Source organism: Epinephelus lanceolatus, chromosome 11, assembly GCF_041903045.1.
Source record: "Epinephelus lanceolatus isolate andai-2023 chromosome 11, ASM4190304v1, whole genome shotgun sequence".
Lineage (NCBI taxonomy): Eukaryota > Metazoa > Chordata > Actinopteri > Perciformes > Serranidae > Epinephelus > Epinephelus lanceolatus.
Window position 1 is genome coordinate 16806305 of NC_135744.1, and position 24257 is coordinate 16830561.

Below are 24257 nucleotides of genomic sequence, written 5' to 3' on the forward strand. Positions count from 1 at the left end.
TAAAAGTCATAGTATAGTATGTCGTCCAAAATGTGATTAAAGTCATAGTATAGTATGTCGTCCAAAATATGATATAAAAAAGTCATAGTATAGTATGTCGTCCAAAATATGATAAAAAAAGTCATAGTATGTCCAAAATATGATATATAAAAGTCATAGTATAGTATGTTGTCCAAAATATGATAAAAAAGTCATAGTATAGTATGTCGTCCAAAATATGATAAAAAAAAGTCATAGTATAGTATGTCCAAAATATGATATAAAAAAGTCATAGTATAGTATGTCGTCCAAAATGATAAAAAAAGTCATAGTATGTCCAAAATATGATATAAAAAAGTCATAGTATAGTATGTCCAAAATATGATATATAAAAGTCATAGTATAGTATGTCGTCCAAAATGTGATTAAAGTCATAGTATAGTATGTTGTCCAAAATATGATAAAAAAGTCATAGTATAGTATGTCGTCCAAAATATGATAAAAAAAGTCATAGTATGTCCAAAATATGATATATAAAAGTCATAGTATAGTGTCGTCCAAAATATGATATAAAAAAGTCATAGTATAGTATGTCGTCCAAAATATGATAAAAAAAAGTCATAGTATGTCCAAAATATGATATAAAAAAGTCATAGTATAGTATGTCGTCCAAAATATGATAAAAAAAAAGTCATAGTATAGTATGACCAAAATATATAACAAATGAATCAGGAAGAGTTGTATAGGTGGGATGTCAGTACTGCAAATGCTACTTTATTCAATATATCATCATTGACATGCACTCACTTCACAGACAGCAGCACACCCAAACCAAAGGTGGTGAAATCCCGACCTCGCACTCCTGACTCAGAAGCACCCAGTGCCAAGAAGGTATTTACTCCACATATACGTCATTAGTTTAACCCTGACAGTCAGTTTGAATGAGTAAAGTTGAGCTGCAGGTGATTAAAGGATGGTTTGTTTCCTGCCAGGTGAAGAAGAGTGAAAGTGTTCACAGCAATGGACAAACCAAGACAAAGCCAACCTCTCAACTACTGGAGCCAAGAAATGACAAGGTCTCTAGTCATTAAACAAAGACTAGCAGTGATCTAGCTATCACATATTCAACTCAGATTGGCATGGTGCTTTATAAAAGTACTGAGGAGGAAAGGGTTTTTCTGCAAGTTAAACAAAAATGACTGTCTGACAAAAACACTGTAGTGAGAAATAAATACACCTGATCTTCACATTCATATCATTACAATGTGAATACTTTCTTTTCTAAACAGGTTAGAATAATTAACTGAATAACATGTACAAAGTGCTTCCTCTGCTGACCATGTGTATTTTCTGTGTAGACACTGCTGGACATCTTCAGTGGAGTGAAGCTTTTCCTGCCCGTCTCAGTCGAGGACTTTGACAAACTGAGGCGGTACTTTGTGGCGTATGATGGTGACCTGGTCCCAGACTACGCCGCCGCCTCAGCCACACACACACTGGCTGAACCCGAAGAGGACAGCAAGGCCCAGAGAGTGTCACCCAGCTGGATCTGGGAATGCATCCGCAAGAGGCGCATTGTACCTCCCTGTTAATAAAAATAAGCAGAACACATTTTATACCGTGTGTTAACCTGTCTATAAGAGACTGCACATCAGTGTAACTTAACTCTAAATCCTTGTTTGGACACAAAGCCAGATCACACACTGCTCTCAGGTCATACCTATTTATTCTTTTCAAGATCTTCCTGTTTTTTACCCTTGAAAAGTACACTTAGTTTGGGGGATTAGTTTTTGCCATTTTTAAGTAATTGGAATATTTTGAATACTGGGGATAGATGTAGCCAGTTTACTGGTGACACTGTACTGTAGGTGTAGAGTTATCCTAAGAAATGTAGTTTAAGCAGCTAAATCATGAAATGCATTTTACACAGACATCGTGCAACTAAATCACAGCACTAAAATGAATATGCAGCAGAATTATTTTTACTGCCAAGTGGAACATTTTGCAAGGTATTAGACCCCAGCCCATGAACTGAGAACAACTAAATTTGTCTGCCGTTTGGAATACACAAAATGCTGATGAAATAATAAAAATGTCTGAGTTACATCGTTCTCCCATTTATTTTCTACAATTTGTGTATCAATTTATCCTGCAGCTGCATGCAGAAAGGAAAGAGGTAAAGCACACATGATGCTGCCTTCCTGAACTTCTAACATACTGCGCCACATTTTACCAACTACATGTACAGAGTATATCATAATATGGACGACATACTATACTATGACTTTTTTTTTATCATAATTTGGACGTCATACTATACTATGACTTTTTTATGACATTTTGGACGACATACTATACTATGACTTTATCATAATTTGGACGACATACTATACTATGACTTTTAAATCACATTTTGGACGACATACTATACTATGACTTTTTTATGACATTTTGGACGTCATACTATACTATGACTTTTTTTTAATCACATTTTGGACGACGACTTTTTTATCATAATTTGGACAACATACTATATACTATGACTTTTTTATCATATTTTGGATGACATACTATACTATGACTTTTTTATGACATTTTGGACGACATACTATACTATGACTTTTTTATGACGTTTTGGACGACATACTATACTATGACTTTTCTTAATCACATTTTGGACGTCATACTATACTATGACTTTTTTTTTATCATATTTTGGACGACATACTATGACTTTTTTTTATCATATTTTGGATGACATACTATATGACTTTTTTTTAAATCACATTTTGGACGACATACTATGACTTTTTTATCATATTTTGGACGACATACTATACTATGATTTTTTATCATAATTTGGACGACATACTATGACTTTTTTTTATCATAATTTGGACGTCATACTATAGTATGACTTTTTTTTAATCATAATTTGGACGTCATACTATACTATGACTTTTCTATGACATTTTGGACGTCATACTATACTATGACTTTTTTATCATAATTTGGACGACATACTATACTATGACTTTTTATCATAATTTGGACGACATACTATACTATGACTTTTTTATGACATTTTGGACGTCATACTATACTATGACTTTTTTTTAATCACATTTTGGACGACGACTTTTTTATCATATTTTGGACGTCATACTATACTATGACTTTTTTATCATAATTTGGACAACATACTATACTATGACTTTTTTATCATATTTTGGATGACATACTATACTATGACTTTTTTATGACATTTTGGACGACATACTATACTATGACTTTTTTATGACGTTTTGGACAACATACTATACTATGACTTTTTTTATCATAATTTGGACGTCATACTATACTATGACTTTTTTTTATCATAATTTGGACTACATACTATACTATGACTTTTTTCTGACATTTTGGACGTCATACTATACTTTGACTTTTTTATGACATTTTGGACGACATACTATACTATGGCTTTTTTATCATAATTTGGACAGCATACTATACTATGACTTTTTTATGACATTTTGGACGTCATACTATACTATGACATTTTTTATCATATTTTGGACGTCATACTATACTACGACTTTTTAATCACATTTTGGATGACATACTATACGATGACTTTTTTATGATATTGTCGACAACATACTATGACTTTTTATGAAGTTTTGGATGACATACTATACTATGACGTTTTTATATTTAGACATCATACTATACTATGACATAAAAAAGCCATAGTAAAGTATGTCGTCCAAAATATGATAGAAAAGTCATAGTATAGTATGACGTCCAAAATGTCATAAAAAAGTCAAAGTATAGTATGACGTCCAAAATGTCATAAAAAAGTCAAAGTATAGTATGTCGTCCAAATTATGATAAAAAAGTCTTAGTATAGTATGTCGTCCAAAATATGATAAAAAAAAAGTCATAGTATAGTATGTCGTCCAAAACATGATAAAAAAGTCATAGTATAGTATGTCGTCCAAAATGTGATTAAAAAGTCATAGTATAGTATGACGTCCAAAATATGATTAAAAAAAGTCATAGTATAGTATGTCGTCCAAAAAATTATAAAACGTCTTAGTATATTATGTCATCCAAATTGTCATAAAAAAAACATAGTATAGTATGATGTCCAAAATATGATAAAAACAGTTAAAATTTAATACCTTGGAAAATGGCATTTAAATCTCTTTAATATTTTAATTGTTGCTAAATAGACTGATCAACTTTTATTACATTTTTAAAACCAGTGGACATCCCGGTATGAGAGATATTCATTGTTTTAGGAAGGCTTACTCCTCCTAAACTATATACATCTTGCTTTTATCCCAAATCATGAGACTCTGCACAATCCAGTGAGATGCAGAAAGGTTTTTTGCTGCAGCCCCCTGCATCTGAATGGTTTTCGAGGATAATTCAGATTTGCCTTTTTATCCCCAAGATGCTTTGGGCTATGAGGTGCTCTAATTAAATGTTTGAATGCATTGGAGCTCTGGGGGGGGCAGACTGCACATGAACCCGGCCTGCTTCCACTGAAAGGCATGAAAGAAGCACACAAGGAAGGATTTTTTTCTGTCTCTGTATTCCTCCCTTTTAACAGGTAAAAACAAATCTCCAGCCGAAATCTTCACTTTGCCATGAGAAGCAAAGATGTCTATAAGTCTAAGTAGTGTATAATCTATGCCCACAAAAAAGGCCTTGCTGAAGCAGTAGATTAAAAGAGCATCTAGATGGAGTATATTTCCTGTGTTGTGATGTAACTAACTAAATGGTGTTTTTAATTGGGATGAAATTTAGCAATCATTCAGGTACTTGCACAGTGCTTTCTAGAACCACACGGGAGAAAAAGAGAAAACTTCAAAGACACATTTTCTTGCAAATTTGACGCAGAAACATTCACGCACCTTTGGTCATAGGATTATAGTCGGCTCTCGTCAGGAATCAGTCTCATCCAGTTTTCTCTTTCCTGAGGATCCTTCTGCGGAGCGACTCCACCACTGCAAGTCAAAGTCTTCTTTGATGTGACAAGGCTAAGAAGTAGAGCAGATGACAGTGTTGATTTACTAGTTAAAAAAAAAAAAAAACTCTGCTGCAATATTAAACATTCATTTTGGCTACGTTCATTCTGAATGTACTTTGTCAAAGTGCTTCTTTGTTTCGTCTTTTGTAACTCCAGAACAGAATCTGGATAATTGATGCCTTTGTGGACAGTTATTTATGAGAGGAGGAAAAACTAACAAAGACTGTAGAAGCGTTTCTAGCAATAATATCAATATCATCCCATTATCATTAATATTCACTGAAAGTCCAATAATGTATTTGCTATAGGCAAAAGCTCCTACTGTCTGTTCTGCTGCAGGTTTGCCTTTGTCTCCAACTCTGAAAATATGAACTTCATCTAAAAGAAATCCTAAAATTACCACAGTGTCCCACAAACAACAACCATCACTTCCAAGGAGACAACTGGCAACTGATTTCAATTGAGACGTGCAATCAACAAACTTGTTTATTCCATTTTCAGTCGTAAATGCAACCTTTATATATCCAAGTTACACATGGTGGTTCGACCTATCTGATGTTTATGCTGTGCCTCTTTATGTACTGCGTTGTTTTGTTAGCATCTTTGATAAACTAAATCTACCTGTACAGAAGCTAAGCGATGTAATGCTGTGGACAGGGGCCACAGCAAAACATATTTTAGCCACCTGAAAAGAACCACCTACAACTAGAAGTACTGCTTTGCAGTTACATGCCTGATATGAATGGTGGTGTCTAAATGTATACCTTGCTTGAAAATATATCGGTATATCGTACATAGTCGTTATATTGCCCAGCCCTAGCTTACACTTTAATGGTTATTTTTTAGGTGACCAAAATTAACCAGTTGAGGCAGCATTTGTTTTGCGCCATTTTCTTTTATGTACGTGATGTTGGGATGTTCTACTAAGCAGTTACTGTAAACAGTGACATTCAGTCTATTACAGATTATAAAGTTTTATAGTGGTGGAGCCAAACTGAACTAACTTAACTGGAGTGCTCACTCACAGTTTTGCTTTTTGTAGATGGACATTTGTCCATACACAACTGTAAAGCTGCTTTTGGGAAACTGCCCGATTGTCCTGGATCTAAATCAGCAGAATGAGGCTGTTGTCTGTCACAGCGTGTCTCTGTCAATTAGAATGATAAGACTCCCATACCTGTAAAAACCTTGCCTGGAGCTGCTTTTAAATGGAAATAAAGAGCTTCTTTATCAAACCAGACCTGTTTTACACGAGCAAACATAACTTTAAAGTCTCCATTTTACCTAGATGTTTTGACATTTACCTCTCAACGAAGCCCCTTTGACAGAATCAATACTGAGCTGAATGATGTGCAAGTCAATGCTGAATGTAGTACCTGTCTGGAAGACTTGATCAACGTTGCAGAGCGCAGAGTGGAGTGGCTGACGGCCGCAGCCCTCCCTACTCGCTCCAACAGGATCCTGGTTCTGGGGATGTGACTCCACGACACACCGAGGCCTGGCTGCACCTCCCCGCTGCCACTTCTCGTCACATGATTTGTAACCTGCAGGCCCAGACAGCATCATGTTTAATCTTTTGCTGTGTTTTTTTCACCTATCTGGGGATTATCACAGCATTTCTTCATTCTGTTTCATGGCTTGGTTTAGCTTGTGAGAGATAGTACGAGCTTTAGAAGAGGAAAATAAATATATAAGTGGGACAGACAGATTGTCCCACTTTTAATCAAAGGCGACCATCAAACAGCCTATCAAATCATCTTTATCTCACTTCAAATAACTTGATGATTTCAGATGAAGGCAAATTTACTTTGGTGCCTGCTGGTTTTAATATGATTAGTTCATACTTTACATAATTATAACCTCCAGTCATACACCTGAACTAACAAATGGATTTTTTTTGCCCATATTAAATTGTCAGAAATCAGTAGCCTTTTGTTTTTATCTTGATTTTCTTTTCTTCCCCGAAACAAAAGTGGGGGAAAAAAAATGTTTAGTTTTCATGGCATGTCTCAAAGCAATAACAAGAGGAAGTGTGAAAGGGTTGGCGGAGAGTTTAGATTGACACTGGAAATGCATCTTGCATTTAGAGTAGCACACGTCAAGGACTGTGTCATCCTTACCAAAGCAGCAACATTGAAGTCCTTTGCCATTGTCTTAAGAACTCCTGCCACTTGTATCATCAAGGACATGCCTGGAGGCAAAGGAAGTTGTAGAGAGGTTGGTTCGTGTGCAGAATACTCCCAATGTCTTTTTTTTATGGCATTTTCTAAGCAATTCAACAGTACTAAGTAAAGCTACAGATATCATTGTTGTGACATTTACTGTCTTTAATATTCTTATGATTGGCTCATTTTGTTTATAGCCACGCTGACAGCGGAGCTCAGAGGATGGCAATGACAGTCAGTTCACGACTTTGGACCAGAATAAAAGTATTAGACAGCCTGACGGGGGATTTAGTGTGGAGGTTCCTGGTCCCCACAGGATGAATTGCAATTACTTTGGTGATCCTTTAAAGGCCATGAATATCTTTTTTCTCAATCAGCTTTTTACTGTGAGCGATGCGGTCCTACATCTTCAGCCAAAGTCTTTAGAGTTATTTCACATGAGAGATTTCTGTATTAGTGCTTTTGTCTTTACTGGTCTCGCTGGTTTAAAGTGGGCTGAGGTGGAAAAAGGTGATACCACATACTTAGGTGAACCAAACAGGATTTAATAGCTAGTAAAACTGCTAACTCATTTGTTTAGGAACTGTCATTTGCTACTGGAGTTTAAAACCCCATTTCCACCAAGCTGGAGTTGGAGAAAAAAAAACTTAATTCACTGGGCTGACTGCCGGCAACTTTTAAGGTGGAACATACACATACACTAACACTTTTCGTAATGATCTTCAAGCGTTTATATATATTACCTTCAGCCGGGTTATGTGAACTGCATATATTCTAATCCTCACTTCCTGAACACTAAACCCCTGAGTTTGCCTGAGAAGGCCTAAATGCACAAACCCCCTATCTTTAAATATCCCATGGAGAGACTCTCACTGCAGCCTGTTCTATTTTGTTCTGAAAATGTTGGTGTGCAGCCTCCTTCTGTGGACGATAAGCGAGGTGCAGACTTCCATCTGTGTCACCGCTGATGAGGAAATACAGCAAGTGCTGGACGGAGCAGTGAGTGACAACAACCCTGCCCACATTTAAGGGTACTGTTTGCAGTGGAAACGCCAGGGTCTAGGTACCATGTCTGAAGGGTTACTTTTGATTCTAAAGGTACCATACTGAAAGTGTTTGTAGGAAATGGGGCTTTAGTTTCAATATTCAATGACTGAGGACTCTTAAAAGGAAATACAGTGGAAATGTTATGTTGGATTGAATGGGATCTGTTTCTACGTAAGAATGTACTGTATCTCTGTGGACACATCAATAAAAAAAACTGCTAACTCATTTAAATAAGGGCTGAAAACTAGACACATAACTACCTTTTAATCTGAAACTTTATTTACACACTTTTGCTCCTTGTTTTGTCTTTAGATGATTTTTTTTTCTTTTCATTTAGGTGTTCTTACTTCTTGTCTTTACTGTCTTTTTTTAAATTCATACATGTTATTCCTACAGTCTACAACTGCTCAAAAATATTAGTGCTAAAACTAAACTAAAATTTGTGAGGTCATCAATGACAAGGTCTGAAATTGCTCTCTAGAAAATGAAATGGGCAAGATGTTCTAAATGACATAAAAGCAGCCAGGTGAATATTCTGAGAATATGCAGTGTTTCCCACATATTTACTGTCATCAGGAAAGTCTGTGAGGACAGAGACTGCAAGCTGCTGATGAACAGCCATCGAGACAGTTTTACCCGTTGCCGTGGAAACGTTCAACTGTCACTGCTGTCATATTCATACAGTATGTCATATAAGTTGATGAACAGTGCTGAACTCATCTGTCCCTGCAGATTACAAGATAAATATCCCATGTATAGCATTTGTTGTTACTAAACAAAAATATATGAAAACATCTCTATACAACAGGCTGCACATGTTCAAAAATAAAAATGTTTGTAAATAAGGATAGGACTATAACTCAATAAATTGGGTATAACTAACACAAGACCTTCTTTTGTTGTTTTTCAGCCTTTTTTTTGCCTATTTTACTGCATAGCCTGATAGGCTGCAATAATAAAATGTATTTTCGGCCCCTCTACAGAACTTTACTTCAAAATATCCCTGTATCATGATGTGGTTTTTAATTTAATTTTGTAAAAAGTGTCCATAGTTTTAAACAAAAACCTTTATGAATTTGCTATTTCTGTACACTCACTTTTGGTAGATTTTAGCTTTTTGTTCTTTCTGTTCACAAGTGCTTATGGAAGATTTATTTTAGACCCCCCCCCCCCCCCCCCCTTTGGATGTTGTATTGAGCGATTGCTTAATTAGATTGCTGTTCTGGAGCTTTCTATAAACCAATAGTTAGCAATGAAGTTGAATTAGGTTCACTTGGATTAAGAACTTTAATTATTTTGACTCTCAAGAGGTCAGACTCCAGTTGAAGTAGCTCCAAGGTTAATGAAAACAGCTCCATTAAAAACTGATATCAGAAATTTGACTTTTCACTCTAAATGGCCTGGTTTGAGGTTTAACATGATTGCACTAATGTTTCTGTTGTATTTTCACACTCTCCTATGACTGGAACTAACTTGGATGTCATGCTTGCAGAATGTGTGGGAATCCTGTTGTGATATTTATTTTACAGACATTTGGAGTTTACAGGCTCAGGTGTAAACACAGCCTCAGGTATGATGCACTATGATGGACTCGCAGAGAGAGATATCACCTTCATTCTGTTTGCCTCCCAGTAGAGGAGAGATAACAGCTGACACTGAGTCCACGATCACTGCCTTCACAGAGCCACCGCCAACACACACCTAATACAAAATGTGACAAAATTAGACTGCTGAAAATTTCATCTGTCTTTCTCAAAGGTTCCCCGGGTAAAACGGGATTGTTGGTATATTTTAAGCATTAATATAACAGCAAACAAACCTGCTGAAGCCCGCCACCGCGAAGGCTGTACAGACAGTCGAGTAAAGAGAAGACGTTAAACAAACGGTAGATATGGATCCTCTGGAGAGCTTCCATCTGTAAAATGACAATTTATTTCACATCATCTTATATTACACACCATGCAATATTACTTTGAAACTCAGTCCCTGTCATCTTACCTGCTCCTCTGAGTTACTTGTTTCAGCTTTTAGCATTTGAAGCAAGCGGCTGGCAGTCAGCCCCCCTGTCGTATCGATGAATACTACACTCTGTTTTAGCCGGTAAGAAATGTGCACAGCGACTCCGAAACACACCTAGAAGCCATGACAAGCACACAGGGAATAGTTCAAGATAGCATGGTTAATTTGTGTTAGCTAAACGATAACTCTAAAAAGTATTATTTCAGCCAGAGTACAGTTTCTTATTCTAAAGGAGGAGAGGAAATTCTAAAAAGGAGGAATTTATGAGTTTGAAATTATCAGTGATGGAGAGAAAAGGTAGGAAATGTTCACCTGAGATTTGCCACTTCCTGGGCCTCCTGACAGCTCTGTTATCTCTCCAGTATACAAGCCTGAATCCAGCAGTTTATCTAAGCTGCAAGAAACAAGGTACGATTCATTACTCACACCTGCCACCCCATGTAATAAACTATTAAGTCCACGCACATCCGTAGAGCCAACAAAAACTGCAGTTGGGCGAACATAACACAAACAGAGCTTGCATTAGGTTCCAGACTATTCGTAGGATGTTTGGCCAATTCCTAATTTCAGCTGCTGTTTCATTGCTTCTTATCAAGCTCAGCCACTGGCTGCGTCTTTCAAATTGAATCTATCAAAAAATAGTTGGCTTTCCATTAATCTCAGTGTGTGCCTGCATGCTTGTGTGTGTGTGTGTACTGGTACTTGCTACACAGTGAGGACCTACACGTTTTTAACCGACAGAGTGAGGATACTGTTGTAAAGTGAGGACATTTTGACCAGTCCTCACTTCTTCAAAGGCCAGCTTAAGGGTTAAGAGTTGATTTTAATTAGGTTAAGGTTAGTGTAAAGGCCCTGACACACCAAGCTGATGGTCAGCTGTCGGTCAGCATTGGGCCGCTGATGGGCGCTTGTCCCACTAGTTGGAGTGCTATGTCCTGCACTGTTATCCCTTTACAGCCCCTGTCTGCTTTTCGTTTTTCTTGGCTGATTCAGTATATTGAATCAGCATCTACATCAGTGAATGAAGTCACTATATTGGCAGTTCAACTCAGCCCACAACAGAAGAAAAACAGAAGTGAGGAAAGTAAACAAAGAGCTAAAGTCAAGAGTAGGGCTGGGTTAAAATAATCGATTCATCCGATTCAAATTGATCTTCATTTGAATGACCCGATATCGATTCACAAAATCCGAGATCGATCTTTAATACACGCTTTGTCCCACAGATGTGTGAAGCTTAAACCCCGTTAATCTGTTTTTACATTTGGGTGTAATTTATTATCGTGTTGCAGCAGCCGCTCCTCCTGCTGTCTGTGCGCCCTGGCTACTGCGCCATTTCTACGCCTGTTACTGTGAGTGTAATAAAACCTCCTCAAAGAAAAAGTCAATACTTTATCATATACAGCTGTTCAGCAACATGTAAACATGTAGAAAAGTGATAATTCAATCTGCTCTGTCCAAGTTTCTCATCCACTGCTGCTTATATTATGTTATTAAAAGCACAGAAGCTTCACAGCTAATAGGAAATTGTTACTAATAAGCTGAAACAACTGTTTTTGTTGAAAGGCTAAACAAAGTTCAATGATTAGATATGTAGGGAAAATGAACAAGAGTTTGCTGATGCTATCAAGCTAACCCTCATTTCACTTCATTAGTTGCTTTCCCAATTATTGTTAATGACTGATTAAAGACTGTGTGTTGGGTGGCATGAACTTTACCGTTTCGCAAGGGGGGGTATGAAAGACAGTTTGCGAACTACTGGGCTAGGGAATGCATGGTGTTATAATATGTGTGTGTGTGTGTGTGTGTGTGTGTGTGTGTGAGTGTAGATGGGATTGTTTGTTAGTTACAAGTCTAATGGGTGTGTCTACTGAAGCCAATTTACATATACTTCCAGCAAAGAATAAAATGACATACAATGCATAGTTAAATGTATAGTATACACTTGTTTATGCATTTACTGCTGTAATCAAGTGAACAACATGAGGTAAAAGGAAACTTTTAGTTTGTAATATCGATATAATTAGAGAGAGACGGGACTAAATATCTATGCTTGGAGAGCTGCTGCGTCCATCATTACAGTCGATGGGAAATTGAAGAAGCAAAAACGACATAATAGCCCGTTCAAACTCTGCAGCTGTGGATTACTACATTGATCAGAGCTTTTTGCACTGTCTGATGTAAATGCATTGTAAGATGCAATGTCTTCACAAGATAAATTTTCTCTCCCATGTTCTCCTTTTCAGCTGCTGATTTTTGGTATGTTTCACACTTCCACAATGGAGTTGAGAAGTGGAAGGAGTAATTTATGATGTCCAGGATTCTCAAGGTAAAACTCACATTACTTCCTGCGTAGACATTGTTACATGACTGGCAGCTAAGGCACTTTAAAAGCTTGAAGGGCCATGAAACTCCTCCAGTTGAATCATAAGTACAAAAGACGAGCGACAGCATCATCTGGTTCTTTAATAAGAAGTCTAAGATACAACCCTTTGTACATTCAACTCCCAAGAAACGTATAGATAAAAAAGAAACATCTAACCACTGAGTGTATACTTCTGTTGTGAGTGAGTCACTAATTGTAAGCAGGTTCTAGAGACTACATTGCATAGAAAGATGATAATTAATGCAGCAGTAAAAAACAATTCACTTTCAGATTTGGGTCCATTTTGGATAAATTCAGCAACTAGGGTGCAAATCTGATTTGCTCCTACGACTGGCTTCATACTAAAGCAAATGCAGCTGAAGCTCACGGGAAAAGTCATATTTATACCAAACTGATGGAAAATACTTGATTTCTCAGAAAACAATGGCCACAAGATAGAGTTTTCTTAATTTATCTCTGAAATTCCCTACTTCAGTGTTGAGGAATATTTAGGACTGTGACATGAAAACTTTGATATGAGTTTACAGTGAGGAAAAATACTTAAACATACTCATTTATACTTTTGTTTATTTACTTATTTATTGTGACACAGCGGCTTCTCGTTTTTCAATTCTATTTAGTGAGAATTTATAGTTTAAGGTTAGATAGGACGGGTCTTTATTGATCCCCAGAGGATAAATTAAGTTTTGCAGCAGCATAAGGACAGAAAAAAATACCGATAAATATAAAACTTAAACAAGAACATAAGTGACATAGAAAAGTAAAATAAGAATAGAGGTAAAAATAGAAACTAAACAGAGCAATTTAGTTGCTTTGTTCAATGTACTGTATAGGATTGTGTCTGTTAATGTTGGTCTGAGCATCAAACCTCACTACTTTTCATTGCTGACCCAAATATGTCCACAGAACAGGGTACCAAAAACTGTCAACTGCAACACCGGCAACACATTGTCACACTCTATTTCTTGTTATAGTGATTTAAAGGAATACTTCAACCCCCAAATGACCACTTATTTTACCTTGCGTTGTGTTGATTTTGTACAGAAAACTGTTTTTCTTTCATGTTTCTGGTGAGCCAACAATTAAATTCAATGGTGTCCATGTTTAACAGCAAAACTACATCGAAAATTCTATTTACAAACTCTCACACAACTCAGTATGAGGCAATACACCGTGTATAGTGCAGTCATAGTTATAATTCAAATCTCATTTATCCAGTCATTTGCCCAGTACTTTCCAAACACATACACATACTAACCCATTTGCTACAGCTTTAATATTCAAAACTAAACTGAAAGTGAAATGTATCTATGCTCTTTTCAAAGCCAGACTCACTGACAAAAACAGTATTCTTACCAAACTGATGTGGGCAGTGGTAGACCAATAGCACCCACTTTAAAGGAGAAGTCCGGCATTTTGCACTTTGAGTCCCATTTCTGGGTTGTTTATGATGAAATAGAGTGGTTAAGGCCAAAATTGCTCCTTTTCAGAGAATTTGGCTTTCCCCTACCTGGCTTAACACTGCTGCCTATGGCCATGTGTGAACCTGTCCTAAAACCACCCTAGATGTTCGTTTTCAAAGCCATGAAACTCACCAAGTGGTCAGTGGTGTTTGTTGATGTTCTGACATAAAAATCGTAGCAAACTGTGTTTTCCATCCGTGTTTTCACTATTCATCTCAATTGTGGAACTATTTTTTCAGCTGCCTCACACCCGTGTGTAAACTTCCGCTTGATCGTTCATTTGACCCTGAAGCGTTATACACTCCAGCCCACTCGATGCCGATAATGCTCCTTTACGTGGGTGTCGCCAACCGGCAGGAAACCATTGCAATGTAATGGGACACAGAAAAGAAGCAGAAGAAGGTTGGCGTCGTGTTTAAAGGCATCATACTGCACAGGTTGTTTACAAGCGAGTAAAAATGGGCTAGTTTTGTGCGGTGAGCGACTGCGGGAGAATTCCTCTGAAGAGGAGTTGTCATCAACTTCCCTTCCTCCAGGAGCGCACACAGCACTGTCGAGCCGGCACTTTCACTGAGCTAAAAAACTACAATGACTACATGCTTGTGGTAAACAACCCCCTTTCCGTTTTCGGTGGTGCATTACTACCAACGGACAATGAGGTTTCCTATAGAAAATCAGAGCGAGTTTTAATTATAGTATTTGAGCATAGAGCATAGATACATCTCACTTTTAGTTAATTTCCCCGTGGAGGAAATGGATGCCTGTTTTGGAAGTTCTGAGCATATGACTGGATAAATTAGACTTGGATTATACTACAAGAGCTGGGTGAGAGTTTGTAATTGGAAGTTTTTATATAGTTTTTAGAAATGCATGATACTGGATTATTTGCTGTTATCCAATATGCTGATGAATAACAACTGATTTGGCTGATAACTGATACTGATGTCGATATATCCAAATTTTTTCCCCACCTAATTTTAGTGATTATCATCTTTTCTGTAGTGGAATTAACATCATATTATGCATGTATACTCTTATCATGATGGCCCACCAGCAGATGAGTACATGAAATACAGTACTTTTCAGTGTATGTAATACTCATTCATTGTGCAAAATAATAAAAAACATGTTGTGCGATTCAGATATTTCATTTTAAAGCCAATATCTGCCGATACTGATAATGTACCGATTTTATCATGCATTATACAGTTGAACTATTAGGTAATAGTTCAACTGTTGTTAAACATGGACCCCATGACTTCAATTTAAAGAGAAAGCAAGGAAAAAAAAAACAACAACAACAATTCTTTGTGAACTCAGTGAAACACAGGATGAGTAACTAATAATAAAAATGGTTATTTCGGAGGTGAAGAATTTCTTTAAGTGATAATTTAGTGGACATCTGTATTTCATTTTGGAAAGATTCTGATAGGTTACAACATAAAACACTGGAGCATTAGAACTTTCTAGATTTATTTTACAAAGATGTAGATATTTCTATTGGCACCAGCTTTAAAGGACAGAGTGTTGATTGCACACTTTTATTTAGATCATCACCAAGGTAGTGTTTGTCATCATAATGCTTTGACCATCTGTTCTTTCAGTACAGGAATGTTTTGATTTGTCTATTTTGATGTTCGGTGATCTGTGTACTTTGTTGAATCTCATCATGTTTGCCTGCATGTGATGATGGATGTGACAGCAATGCAGTCAAATCTACATAGCCAAGGTCCTCCAGCTTGAAGGTTAAGCATCGCTGGCAAGCCTGTGGTTGGTTAATAGTGGTTCTCATCACACACAGCGTGACTGTGAAGAGGAGAATTGGTGGGGATGGACATACTTGCATTATTTCTGCCTCCTTTGGCAATGGAGCAGAGAGGGTTGCACTGTTGATGAAAACACCAGGTTGCGCTCTTGTAAGGCCTCAGAAGGATGAAAGTGATTGTCCTTGAAAAGCTGATTTCTCATGGGCTGCACTCATTGGTGAGATCAGAATACTGTTCAGTCCTTGGACCTAAAGGTTTATCTTAGTGACTGGAGTGGAAGCAACGAAGACAGATTTACTCTACTTTTGTTTCTACGCAGGGCTCTTTTTAAAGACTGAGTCTTGTGGACAGATATTTCCTTCCATACACAGCATGTGGTTGATAATATTCTTCATGAGAAGGCCATGACAGGAGACAATCTACCATCGTCATTGAGGTGTTAAGTGACTGAGGCTGAACCGTATCACTTGATCACACCCAAACATTGCATAGCATTATCATATCTCTGTCATTATACTATCAGGTGTTGGCAAAAAATATTATGTAGGCTACATGACACACAAACTGATGACAGCTGTGAACCATCAGCTCTTATCATCCACACTGTTAGTATGAGGAAGCACCACAGCTGCTGGATATCTGATGAGGTTTGTTACGTTTGTGTTGCTTTCGTTCTGCTTGTCTGTGTAAAGTCTGTTTGATACTCTCTGCGGCAAAAAACAAATTAGAGCCATTTATTACTCCTCATAAATGATTATACTATTTTGTATTTTAGCATGTGAGCTGTGAGGGAGGTCTGTGAAAGGCAAGTTGCATTAGTGTGTGCTGCCAAAGAAATGTTTTTCTCCACGATGACATTGGGAGTGTTGACACTTTTTCTTAAAATGATAGACAAGTTTTGGTGATAATATATTTGATAGTAACAAAAACATGGATGTATCAAGAGACTTGGATGCAGCATTTGAGGCGGGGCCCCGTTCGCTCCTATGAAAGTTGCACAGTGGCGCATGAAGCCAAAATCACTCTATCTTCCATATTATGGAGCCAAGAGAGCACTGGAGACTTACAATGGACAAGTTCAGCCAAGTGGCTAACTTTTGCCAGCCGAATAGCTAACTTTCTGTTTAGCACTCCACTAATTTGAATGGAGATAAAGGGATTTAATTGTGCTGCTCTCCTAGACTTTTAAAATGTTATCAGACCAAATGGATCAAATCCCGGTAGGGATCTGTGAGTCAGATCTAGGGGTGGGGGAAATTTTTAGATTCTTAGATGCATCGCGATTCGGACATGGACGAGTCTGAATCGATTCACAAACATCCAAATTTCGATTATTTAAATCTGTTAATTAGAGTAATACAGAAGATTCTAAATAATGCGGAACTAAGAAGCGCGGTACGTGTCATCTCCGGGACACTTTGGGATGCGCACCTGGAGCAGACACGCGCACAGAGGAAAACAAACATGGCTGACCGCTACCCACCTCGCCGTGAGAGCTGAACGGCTTCTTCTAATTTAAAAGCAGATGTGTGGAAACACTCCGGCTTCTACAACGTTGACGGCGGAAGCGAACTGAACAAGAGCCACGTTATATGTAAGCTGTGTCGTGCTAAAATAAAATACTTTAGCAACACAACAAACATGAGAAGCCATGTAACTCGATTCCACCTGACGGAGGAGTCAGGGAGACGGCAGGCTGTTGTTGCTGCGGCAACTAGTGGCGCTACCGACCAGAGAACAATCGAGGAAGCAATTAGAAAGCTGCCACCCTCATCGAAAAAGGCGAAGCGAATTACGAAGGCCATCGCGGCATTTATTGCCAAGGATTTGCGTCCTTATTCTGTCGTGGAAAATCAGGGATTTCGAGCACTGCTGCATACACTGGAGCCCAGATACACTATTCCATCCCGACGCTATTTCACCGACACTCTACCATCAAACCAAAACAGAAGTCATGGCCTCACTGTTGAAGGCAGGTAGGAACGCAGTTACATGTGATGCGTGGACGTCTGTCGCCACCGAATCATTTGTTACTCTAACTGCGCATTTTATCTTGTGATTTAAGATACCAGTTGTTACCTCTGGTTCTGTACAATGAAGTTGTAACTTTCCAGTTTGCAAGCATTTCCATTTATATGTTTAATAAAATATAATGGAAATGAATTCAACTGTTTCTTATTACAAATGCACTGTTTTTAAAAATTGCAAGTGTTGAATGCTTATTCAGTGAGACAAAAAGAAATGTGTGTTGTGAAAAAGTGCATCAATATACATAAATTAAAGATGCATCAATAATCGTTTTATAATCGAATCGTAGCCTCTGAATCGTAATCAAATCGTGAGGTGCCCAAAGATTCCCACCCCTAGTCAGATCCACCCCTAGCTCCTTCACAGGTCCAACCACTCATCCAAATATGGTCACATTCAGAAAGAATAGAACAACCACATATGCAGTAATGACGATGGTTGAAGAAATAGCTAATGCCATCGACAATGATCTTTATACAGTAGGTATTTTTATAGACTTAAGTAAAGCTTTTGATACTATCGATCATAACTATTTACTGGAAAAAATGGAACACTATGGATTTAGAGGGACAGTTCACGCATGGCTGAAAAGTTATTTAGAAAATAGACAGCAATATGTTCAAATAAACCAAACAATGTCTGAACTTAAACCGGTCACCTGCGGATTGCCTCAGGGCTCCATCATTGGCCCCAAATTGTTTATTCTTTTTATTAATGACATATGCTGTGTTTCTAATAAGTTAAAATGTATTATATTTGCTGATGACACAAATTTGTACTCCTCTGGGGGAAACTTAGAAGAACTTTTGCACACTGTTGAACAAGAGCTTGGAGTGCTTAAAACCTGGTTTGATGTCAATAAATTATCTCTTAATATAAAGAAAACTAAATTTATGATATTTGGAAGCCAATCTGGAAGTGATAGTAAATTAAAAATCTCTAACATTGAAATAGGAAGGGTTTGGGAGACCAAATTCCTCGGGGTTGTGATTGATCACAAATTAAATTGGAAGAAACACGTTGAGTATGTAAAAGGGAAAATCTCAAAATCAATTGCAATCATGTATAAAACCAAAGACATGCTAAATCACAACAGTTTATATTTAATTTACTGTTCATTGATACTTCCTTATTTGACTTACTGTGTGGAAATATGGGGATCTACGTTTAAAACCACAATTGATAAAATTGTATTACAACAAAAACGAGCCATACGCATCATAAACAAAGCCGGTTACTATGATCATACTAATCCATTATTTTTAAATTCCCATGTTTTGAAGTTTAGAGACTTGGTTTATTATAGAACAATGCAAATCATGTTTAAAGTAAATAATAAAACACTACCAGACAGCATGCATAAGTTCTTCATAGTGTCTCAGAGTAAATATGAGTTGAGAGATGGAAGCAAATTTATGTTACCAAAAGCTAAAAAAGAAGTTAAAGGAAGATGCATTTCTTTTAAGGGGGTTCAGCTGTGGAACAGTGCTGATCTCAAACTAAAGCAATGTACTTCCTTTGTTATGTTCAAGAAATCATTATGTGCATTTATATTTAGGAGTTATGGCTGTAATTGAAAAACAAAAAAGGGAAAAGAGTCATGTATGTGCATGAGTACGTATGTATGTGTGTATATATGTATGTTTTTTTTTTGTTTTTTTTTGTTTTTTTTTCTTTTCCCACTTGACATCAAGAATTGTGTAGCTCAAGATGCATAGCAGGCGGGCATTAATAAGCTTCGCTTCTGCCTGAGCCTTTTTCAGTCAATTTTGTATTGTTCTTTTCTTTTGCTGCTTTGAAGTATATATATGACTGAAATAAACTAAACTAAACATCTGGCTCTGAATAAACTAAGATGGCAATGGCCGAAATGCTGAACTTGAGGCTTCAAAACAGGACCAAACTGTTCAAGCTGTTCTATTTATTTGTCATTATAACCGCATTACTGGTGATTATTTATAAAAAAATCTCAATGTGTAAATACTATGTGAAACCACCAATAGTCAACCCAACAATATGTGATATGTGAATGTGATATTAAAGTAGACAGCTTAATAATGGAAATTCAGTTAAAAACAGTAATTAGTTAGGAACAGAAAAATCTGACAGTCCATGAAGGTTCCCCTGCTCACAGTACTATGGATTTTAAAAAGGTATTATGGCCTTAAACAGGGAGAGAACTACATTAAAAGATTAAACAATGCATCTGATTATTTTATTATGTAATAGTAGGAAGGGTTTCTTTGATCTCTTTTGATTTCTTATTGAATTTCTGACATTTCTCGTAGTTGGTTGACGTAAGACCAAAAACTGAAAAAGTCCATGTCCATCACATTCTTTTTATCCGTCTCTGGGCTCGAGGCTCTCATTCACTGAGCATATATCAAACAGCTGGAAGAAGAAAGGGAAAGAGACATAAAAATAATATGCCAAAAGGTGTCTCGCAGCAGATGTGATTGAAAGCTGAAGAGAAGTCCTAACAGTGTTTACAGCCTTCAGGGCTTCTGGCTTTAGGAAGGAAAAGTCTAAGCAAGCTGCCTTCACTCAACATGATGAAGAAAATGTAAATAGTCAAATATTTGCATCATGTCATTCAGGCTACGTCCTCTCTGACAGAGCTGTTTTTAGAAAAAACATCACAGTTATCTGCTGATATAATGGATATTGTTTTCAGCATTAGCTTGTAAGCAACGCAGGAAATAACATCAACATATTACAGTCTCTCAGAGACTCTACAAAATCCTTTACATATTACACACTCTGACAGGTACACCTCGCTGAAACTAACGTAGTCTAATAAAACAGCCCTGCGATAAATCCTACTTCCATGACAGCTATAATGTTCAGGTTTGTTCGGAATGTTAAAGAGAGATGTTATTTAAACTTTATGGTCATTTTGCAGGCTGTGGGGTTTTATTTGTTTGTTTTGTTTTGTTTTAAATGAGACAAGTGATATATACAACCAATAACAACATATGACATGTACGGAACATACATATCTGGGGATCAAGTATTGTGGTCAAAACTCCCCCCGGCTGCTACACTAAATAAACCATTGAACTGACAGGTTATCTGATACCCCCGGACAAACACAACATAAACACATATATAAGATATACACACATACATCCACACTAGAATTATCATGATACTGGAATTTCTAACTTCAATACAACACCTTAAAAATATCTATATTCAATACAATTTTCTAGGTTCTAGGTTTTGGTTTAATTTGACAAGGCGCAGCTCTTAATAGAGTTTCACTTTTTTTTTTCCTGCGACTAAGCGACCAATGAAATCCTACTAATGACCTTTCTGGTCGACTAACATTTGGCTGACTATTAGGGGGCAGCCATACAATGGATACATGATAATACCAACAGTTGTAATGATAATGAGGTCCTAACCTGGCCAAGACCTGTCCAATGGGCATAGGACCAGCACATAGGCAGTAGTTTGTGGTGCTTTTGAACTGTATTGCATTATACTGATATTTTGCCCACCCTATATCAACAAGGGTGCCAAATATTAGAAACACCACTCATATAACCTGCAGCCTCCAAACTAACCATGAGGTTGAATCAACACATCCCTTAAACATTTTCAACAAGAACTGAACCATATATAACTACATATAATCATTAAGGCTGGCAGACTGCATTAGTTTTAGTTAAGTATACCAAATGGACTGGAAACTAAGTGTATGTTTCATTACTCTGTCTCTGGATAAACCACACACACCACACTGCCTGTACAGAGTGTGACACCATGGACAGCAGATATCATCCATCAGTTCATCTTCTCGCCAGTAGAGCGCAGCCAAGATACACAAATCACACCGCCTTTACTCACATGGCTGATTCACTTTCATATCACTAATCCAAAGCACTAACTAATTTATGAAAACCACTTAAAAAGAGCCACGGAGAGAAAAAAACACCTGTGGTCATTAATTATGCTGAAACAGTGAGTTTAACTGTAGAAAAGGTACCATCCTATAAATTATGCCATGCTGGCCCATTTCACAGATTTGTCCAGAGCAGCCTGTGTCCTGGCTAAAGAATATTTCCCTTCAGAAAGTGGTGAATTTATCTGCTACGCTTTGTACCACGACTGCATACAGATAACTGAAGCTTGTGATGCCAGCACACATCTCTGGGCAAACCTTTCAAGGGATGCTGTGTCTCAGTTTTGCAGGTTAATTCCAAGCACTGCTGTCACACAATGCCACGCTGGCAGCAGTGGGAATTTTTGGTTTCTTTCAGGTCATTAAATTTTCATTTTTCAATGTACCGCAAAAATGTTTTAAAGGACTTGTCTGTGACGTTTGTTGTTTTTAGTGGAAAGTAGTCAGGCTAGGGGCTGAGTTAATGCAGCTGATATATCAGGAGCCACTGTGGGCTGCGTTCACGAGCCAAATGGAACAACAAGCGAAGAAGTCGGCTCTGGCTGTTAAAATGTAGCACACGGGCCATTTCTAAAACACTCCATCGGTCTGCTGTATTTTTAACCACAGCAACCGTGCTCCAGATGCATATTCTGCTGGCACAGTTCAATGCAAATTGGATTTCAGCAACATTTAAAAGATTTTAGTTTGATAAAAATGAATCGATGCAAAGGAATCTGGTTACAAAACATCTTGTAATGTACAATATTATTGATTTTACAGGTTGTCCTGTGATTGTTGATGGTTTGTGCTGGTCTGCACAGCTTAAGAGAGAAAATTGCAAACATGATGAAACCGACAGAAATGGCTTATAAATGCATGGCTTGTTCCAACAATGGCAGTTTACGCACAAATTGGGTTGGGGGAGTAATTAGTTACATGTAATGGAGTTAGGTAATTAAATTTAAGGTTCCCACACATTTTTACCAAAGAAGTTCCAAAACTTCTCCATAACTTTTCCACTATATTTTACCCCATTTCCATGACTCTATAAAAGTAGTTTAGGTAGTCCTATATAGAGATCATAGGGTGCAATGATGAAGCCAGCGTGCTATACCTTGAGACAAGCATTGTTACGAAAATGTAGCATGGAATATAGAATAAATCTACACATACAGTAGACACTAAGCAGTAACGTCATCGGGCCTGACTACAGCAGACATAAAATATGCGCCATTTGCTGGCAGTCTGTTGAGCAGCCTTTTGGTTGTCTTGATACTTCTTCCCTTTATCATGGCTGACCAAAGCCGATTCCTCCACGTTACTTACGTCAAAATGTTTCGGTGTGAAGCCTACAATCCAGCACAGCCATACATCGAAGGCCATACATTATTAAACACGCACTTCCCCAAGCATTTGAGGATAATCAAACTGCTAGTGCTCACTAACCTCACTCGCTCATTAGACATTCCTACTGCAAACTAGCGGCAGTAGCTCAGTCCATAAGGACATGGTTTGGGAATAAGAGGGTTTACATATTTGGTGCCTGTCTGGACTAAATATTGAGTGTGGACTGGTAGCTTTGAGAGGTGCCAGTTTGCCTCCTGGGCACTGCCGAGGTGCCCTTGAGTAAGGCACCAAACCCCCAACTGCTCAGGGTGCCTGTCCATGGGCAGCACTCTCACTCTGACATCTCTCCATTAAATGCATGTATAGGTCCTGTTTGTCTATGTGTGTGTATTTAACCTGAGTCCTGTCTGACTGTTGAGTGTGGACACTTCTGTGTCTGTCCTTTCAAATTAAACTCCCACATGGTGCAGTCATATAGGTTTTGATTTATTCTGAGAAGGGGCAGCTTCTGAAAGTTTGTTTTGTTTTGTATTTCTGCGACTAAGCGACCAATGAAATCTTGCCGACTAATGACCTCAACTAACATTTTGTCGACTATTAAGGGGCAGCCCTAGTTACTAGTATCACATGATATTGTAAAACTATGATTAGCATATGAAGATAAAGAAGAAGATTTACTTTATTAATCCCTGAGGGGAAATTATATTTTTTCGCTCTGTTGTCATATACACACAGGCCTTAACAGGCGGCTCGCTCAGTGTGTGACGTGCACTTGTAGATAAAATATAGGCCTATATTAATGAAGGTTCATTAGTACGCTTTTGTATTTCTCTGTAATGTAGCACAGTGTTAACAATGTTACTGATACTATTCTTTCTCACACCTTCAACTCAAACCATTGTGCTGCCCCACCCTAAATATATAATTAAAATAATATCTTAAACATGCGGGCGACTAGTCGACTAATGGCCCTAAATGATGACTATTGGTTGACTAGAAAAATTCTTAGGCAGGGGCAGCCCTACTAGTAACATTTCAACGGCAATAGAGTGCTACTCTATATTTCAAATTAATAATACAAGAAACATATTTCAGGTAAAGTTAAGATATGTTTTGGGATTTTTATCAAC

The 24257-nt window shown here is 37.5% G+C and overlaps 2 protein-coding genes across 4 annotated transcripts in view; one reads left to right on the forward strand and one right to left on the reverse strand.

Annotated features, from left to right (window-relative positions):
• Nucleotides 1–2083, forward strand: part of lig3 (ligase III, DNA, ATP-dependent) — a 44421-nt gene extending 42338 nt beyond the window's left edge. For all 3 annotated transcript variants that reach the window (XM_078172316.1, XM_078172317.1, XM_078172315.1), the window contains exons 19-21: nucleotides 794–870; nucleotides 972–1055; nucleotides 1338–2083. In XM_078172316.1, coding sequence (XP_078028442.1) covers nucleotides 794–870; nucleotides 972–1055; nucleotides 1338–1571 — 395 coding nt within the window. In that variant the 3' untranslated portion in view covers nucleotides 1572–2083. The remainder of the gene's footprint in view (nucleotides 1–793; nucleotides 871–971; nucleotides 1056–1337) is intronic.
• Nucleotides 1493–24257, reverse strand: part of rad51d (RAD51 paralog D) — a 36670-nt gene continuing 13905 nt past the window's right edge. The window contains exons 4-11 of the mRNA XM_033609397.2: nucleotides 10564–10645; nucleotides 10231–10365; nucleotides 10052–10147; nucleotides 9843–9933; nucleotides 7141–7211; nucleotides 6397–6564; nucleotides 4905–5030; nucleotides 1493–1564 (exon numbers count right to left, since the gene is read on the reverse strand). Of these exons, the coding sequence (XP_033465288.1) occupies nucleotides 4935–5030; nucleotides 6397–6564; nucleotides 7141–7211; nucleotides 9843–9933; nucleotides 10052–10147; nucleotides 10231–10365; nucleotides 10564–10645 (739 nt within the window). The 3' untranslated portion in view covers nucleotides 1493–1564; nucleotides 4905–4934. The remainder of the gene's footprint in view (nucleotides 1565–4904; nucleotides 5031–6396; nucleotides 6565–7140; nucleotides 7212–9842; nucleotides 9934–10051; nucleotides 10148–10230; nucleotides 10366–10563; nucleotides 10646–24257) is intronic.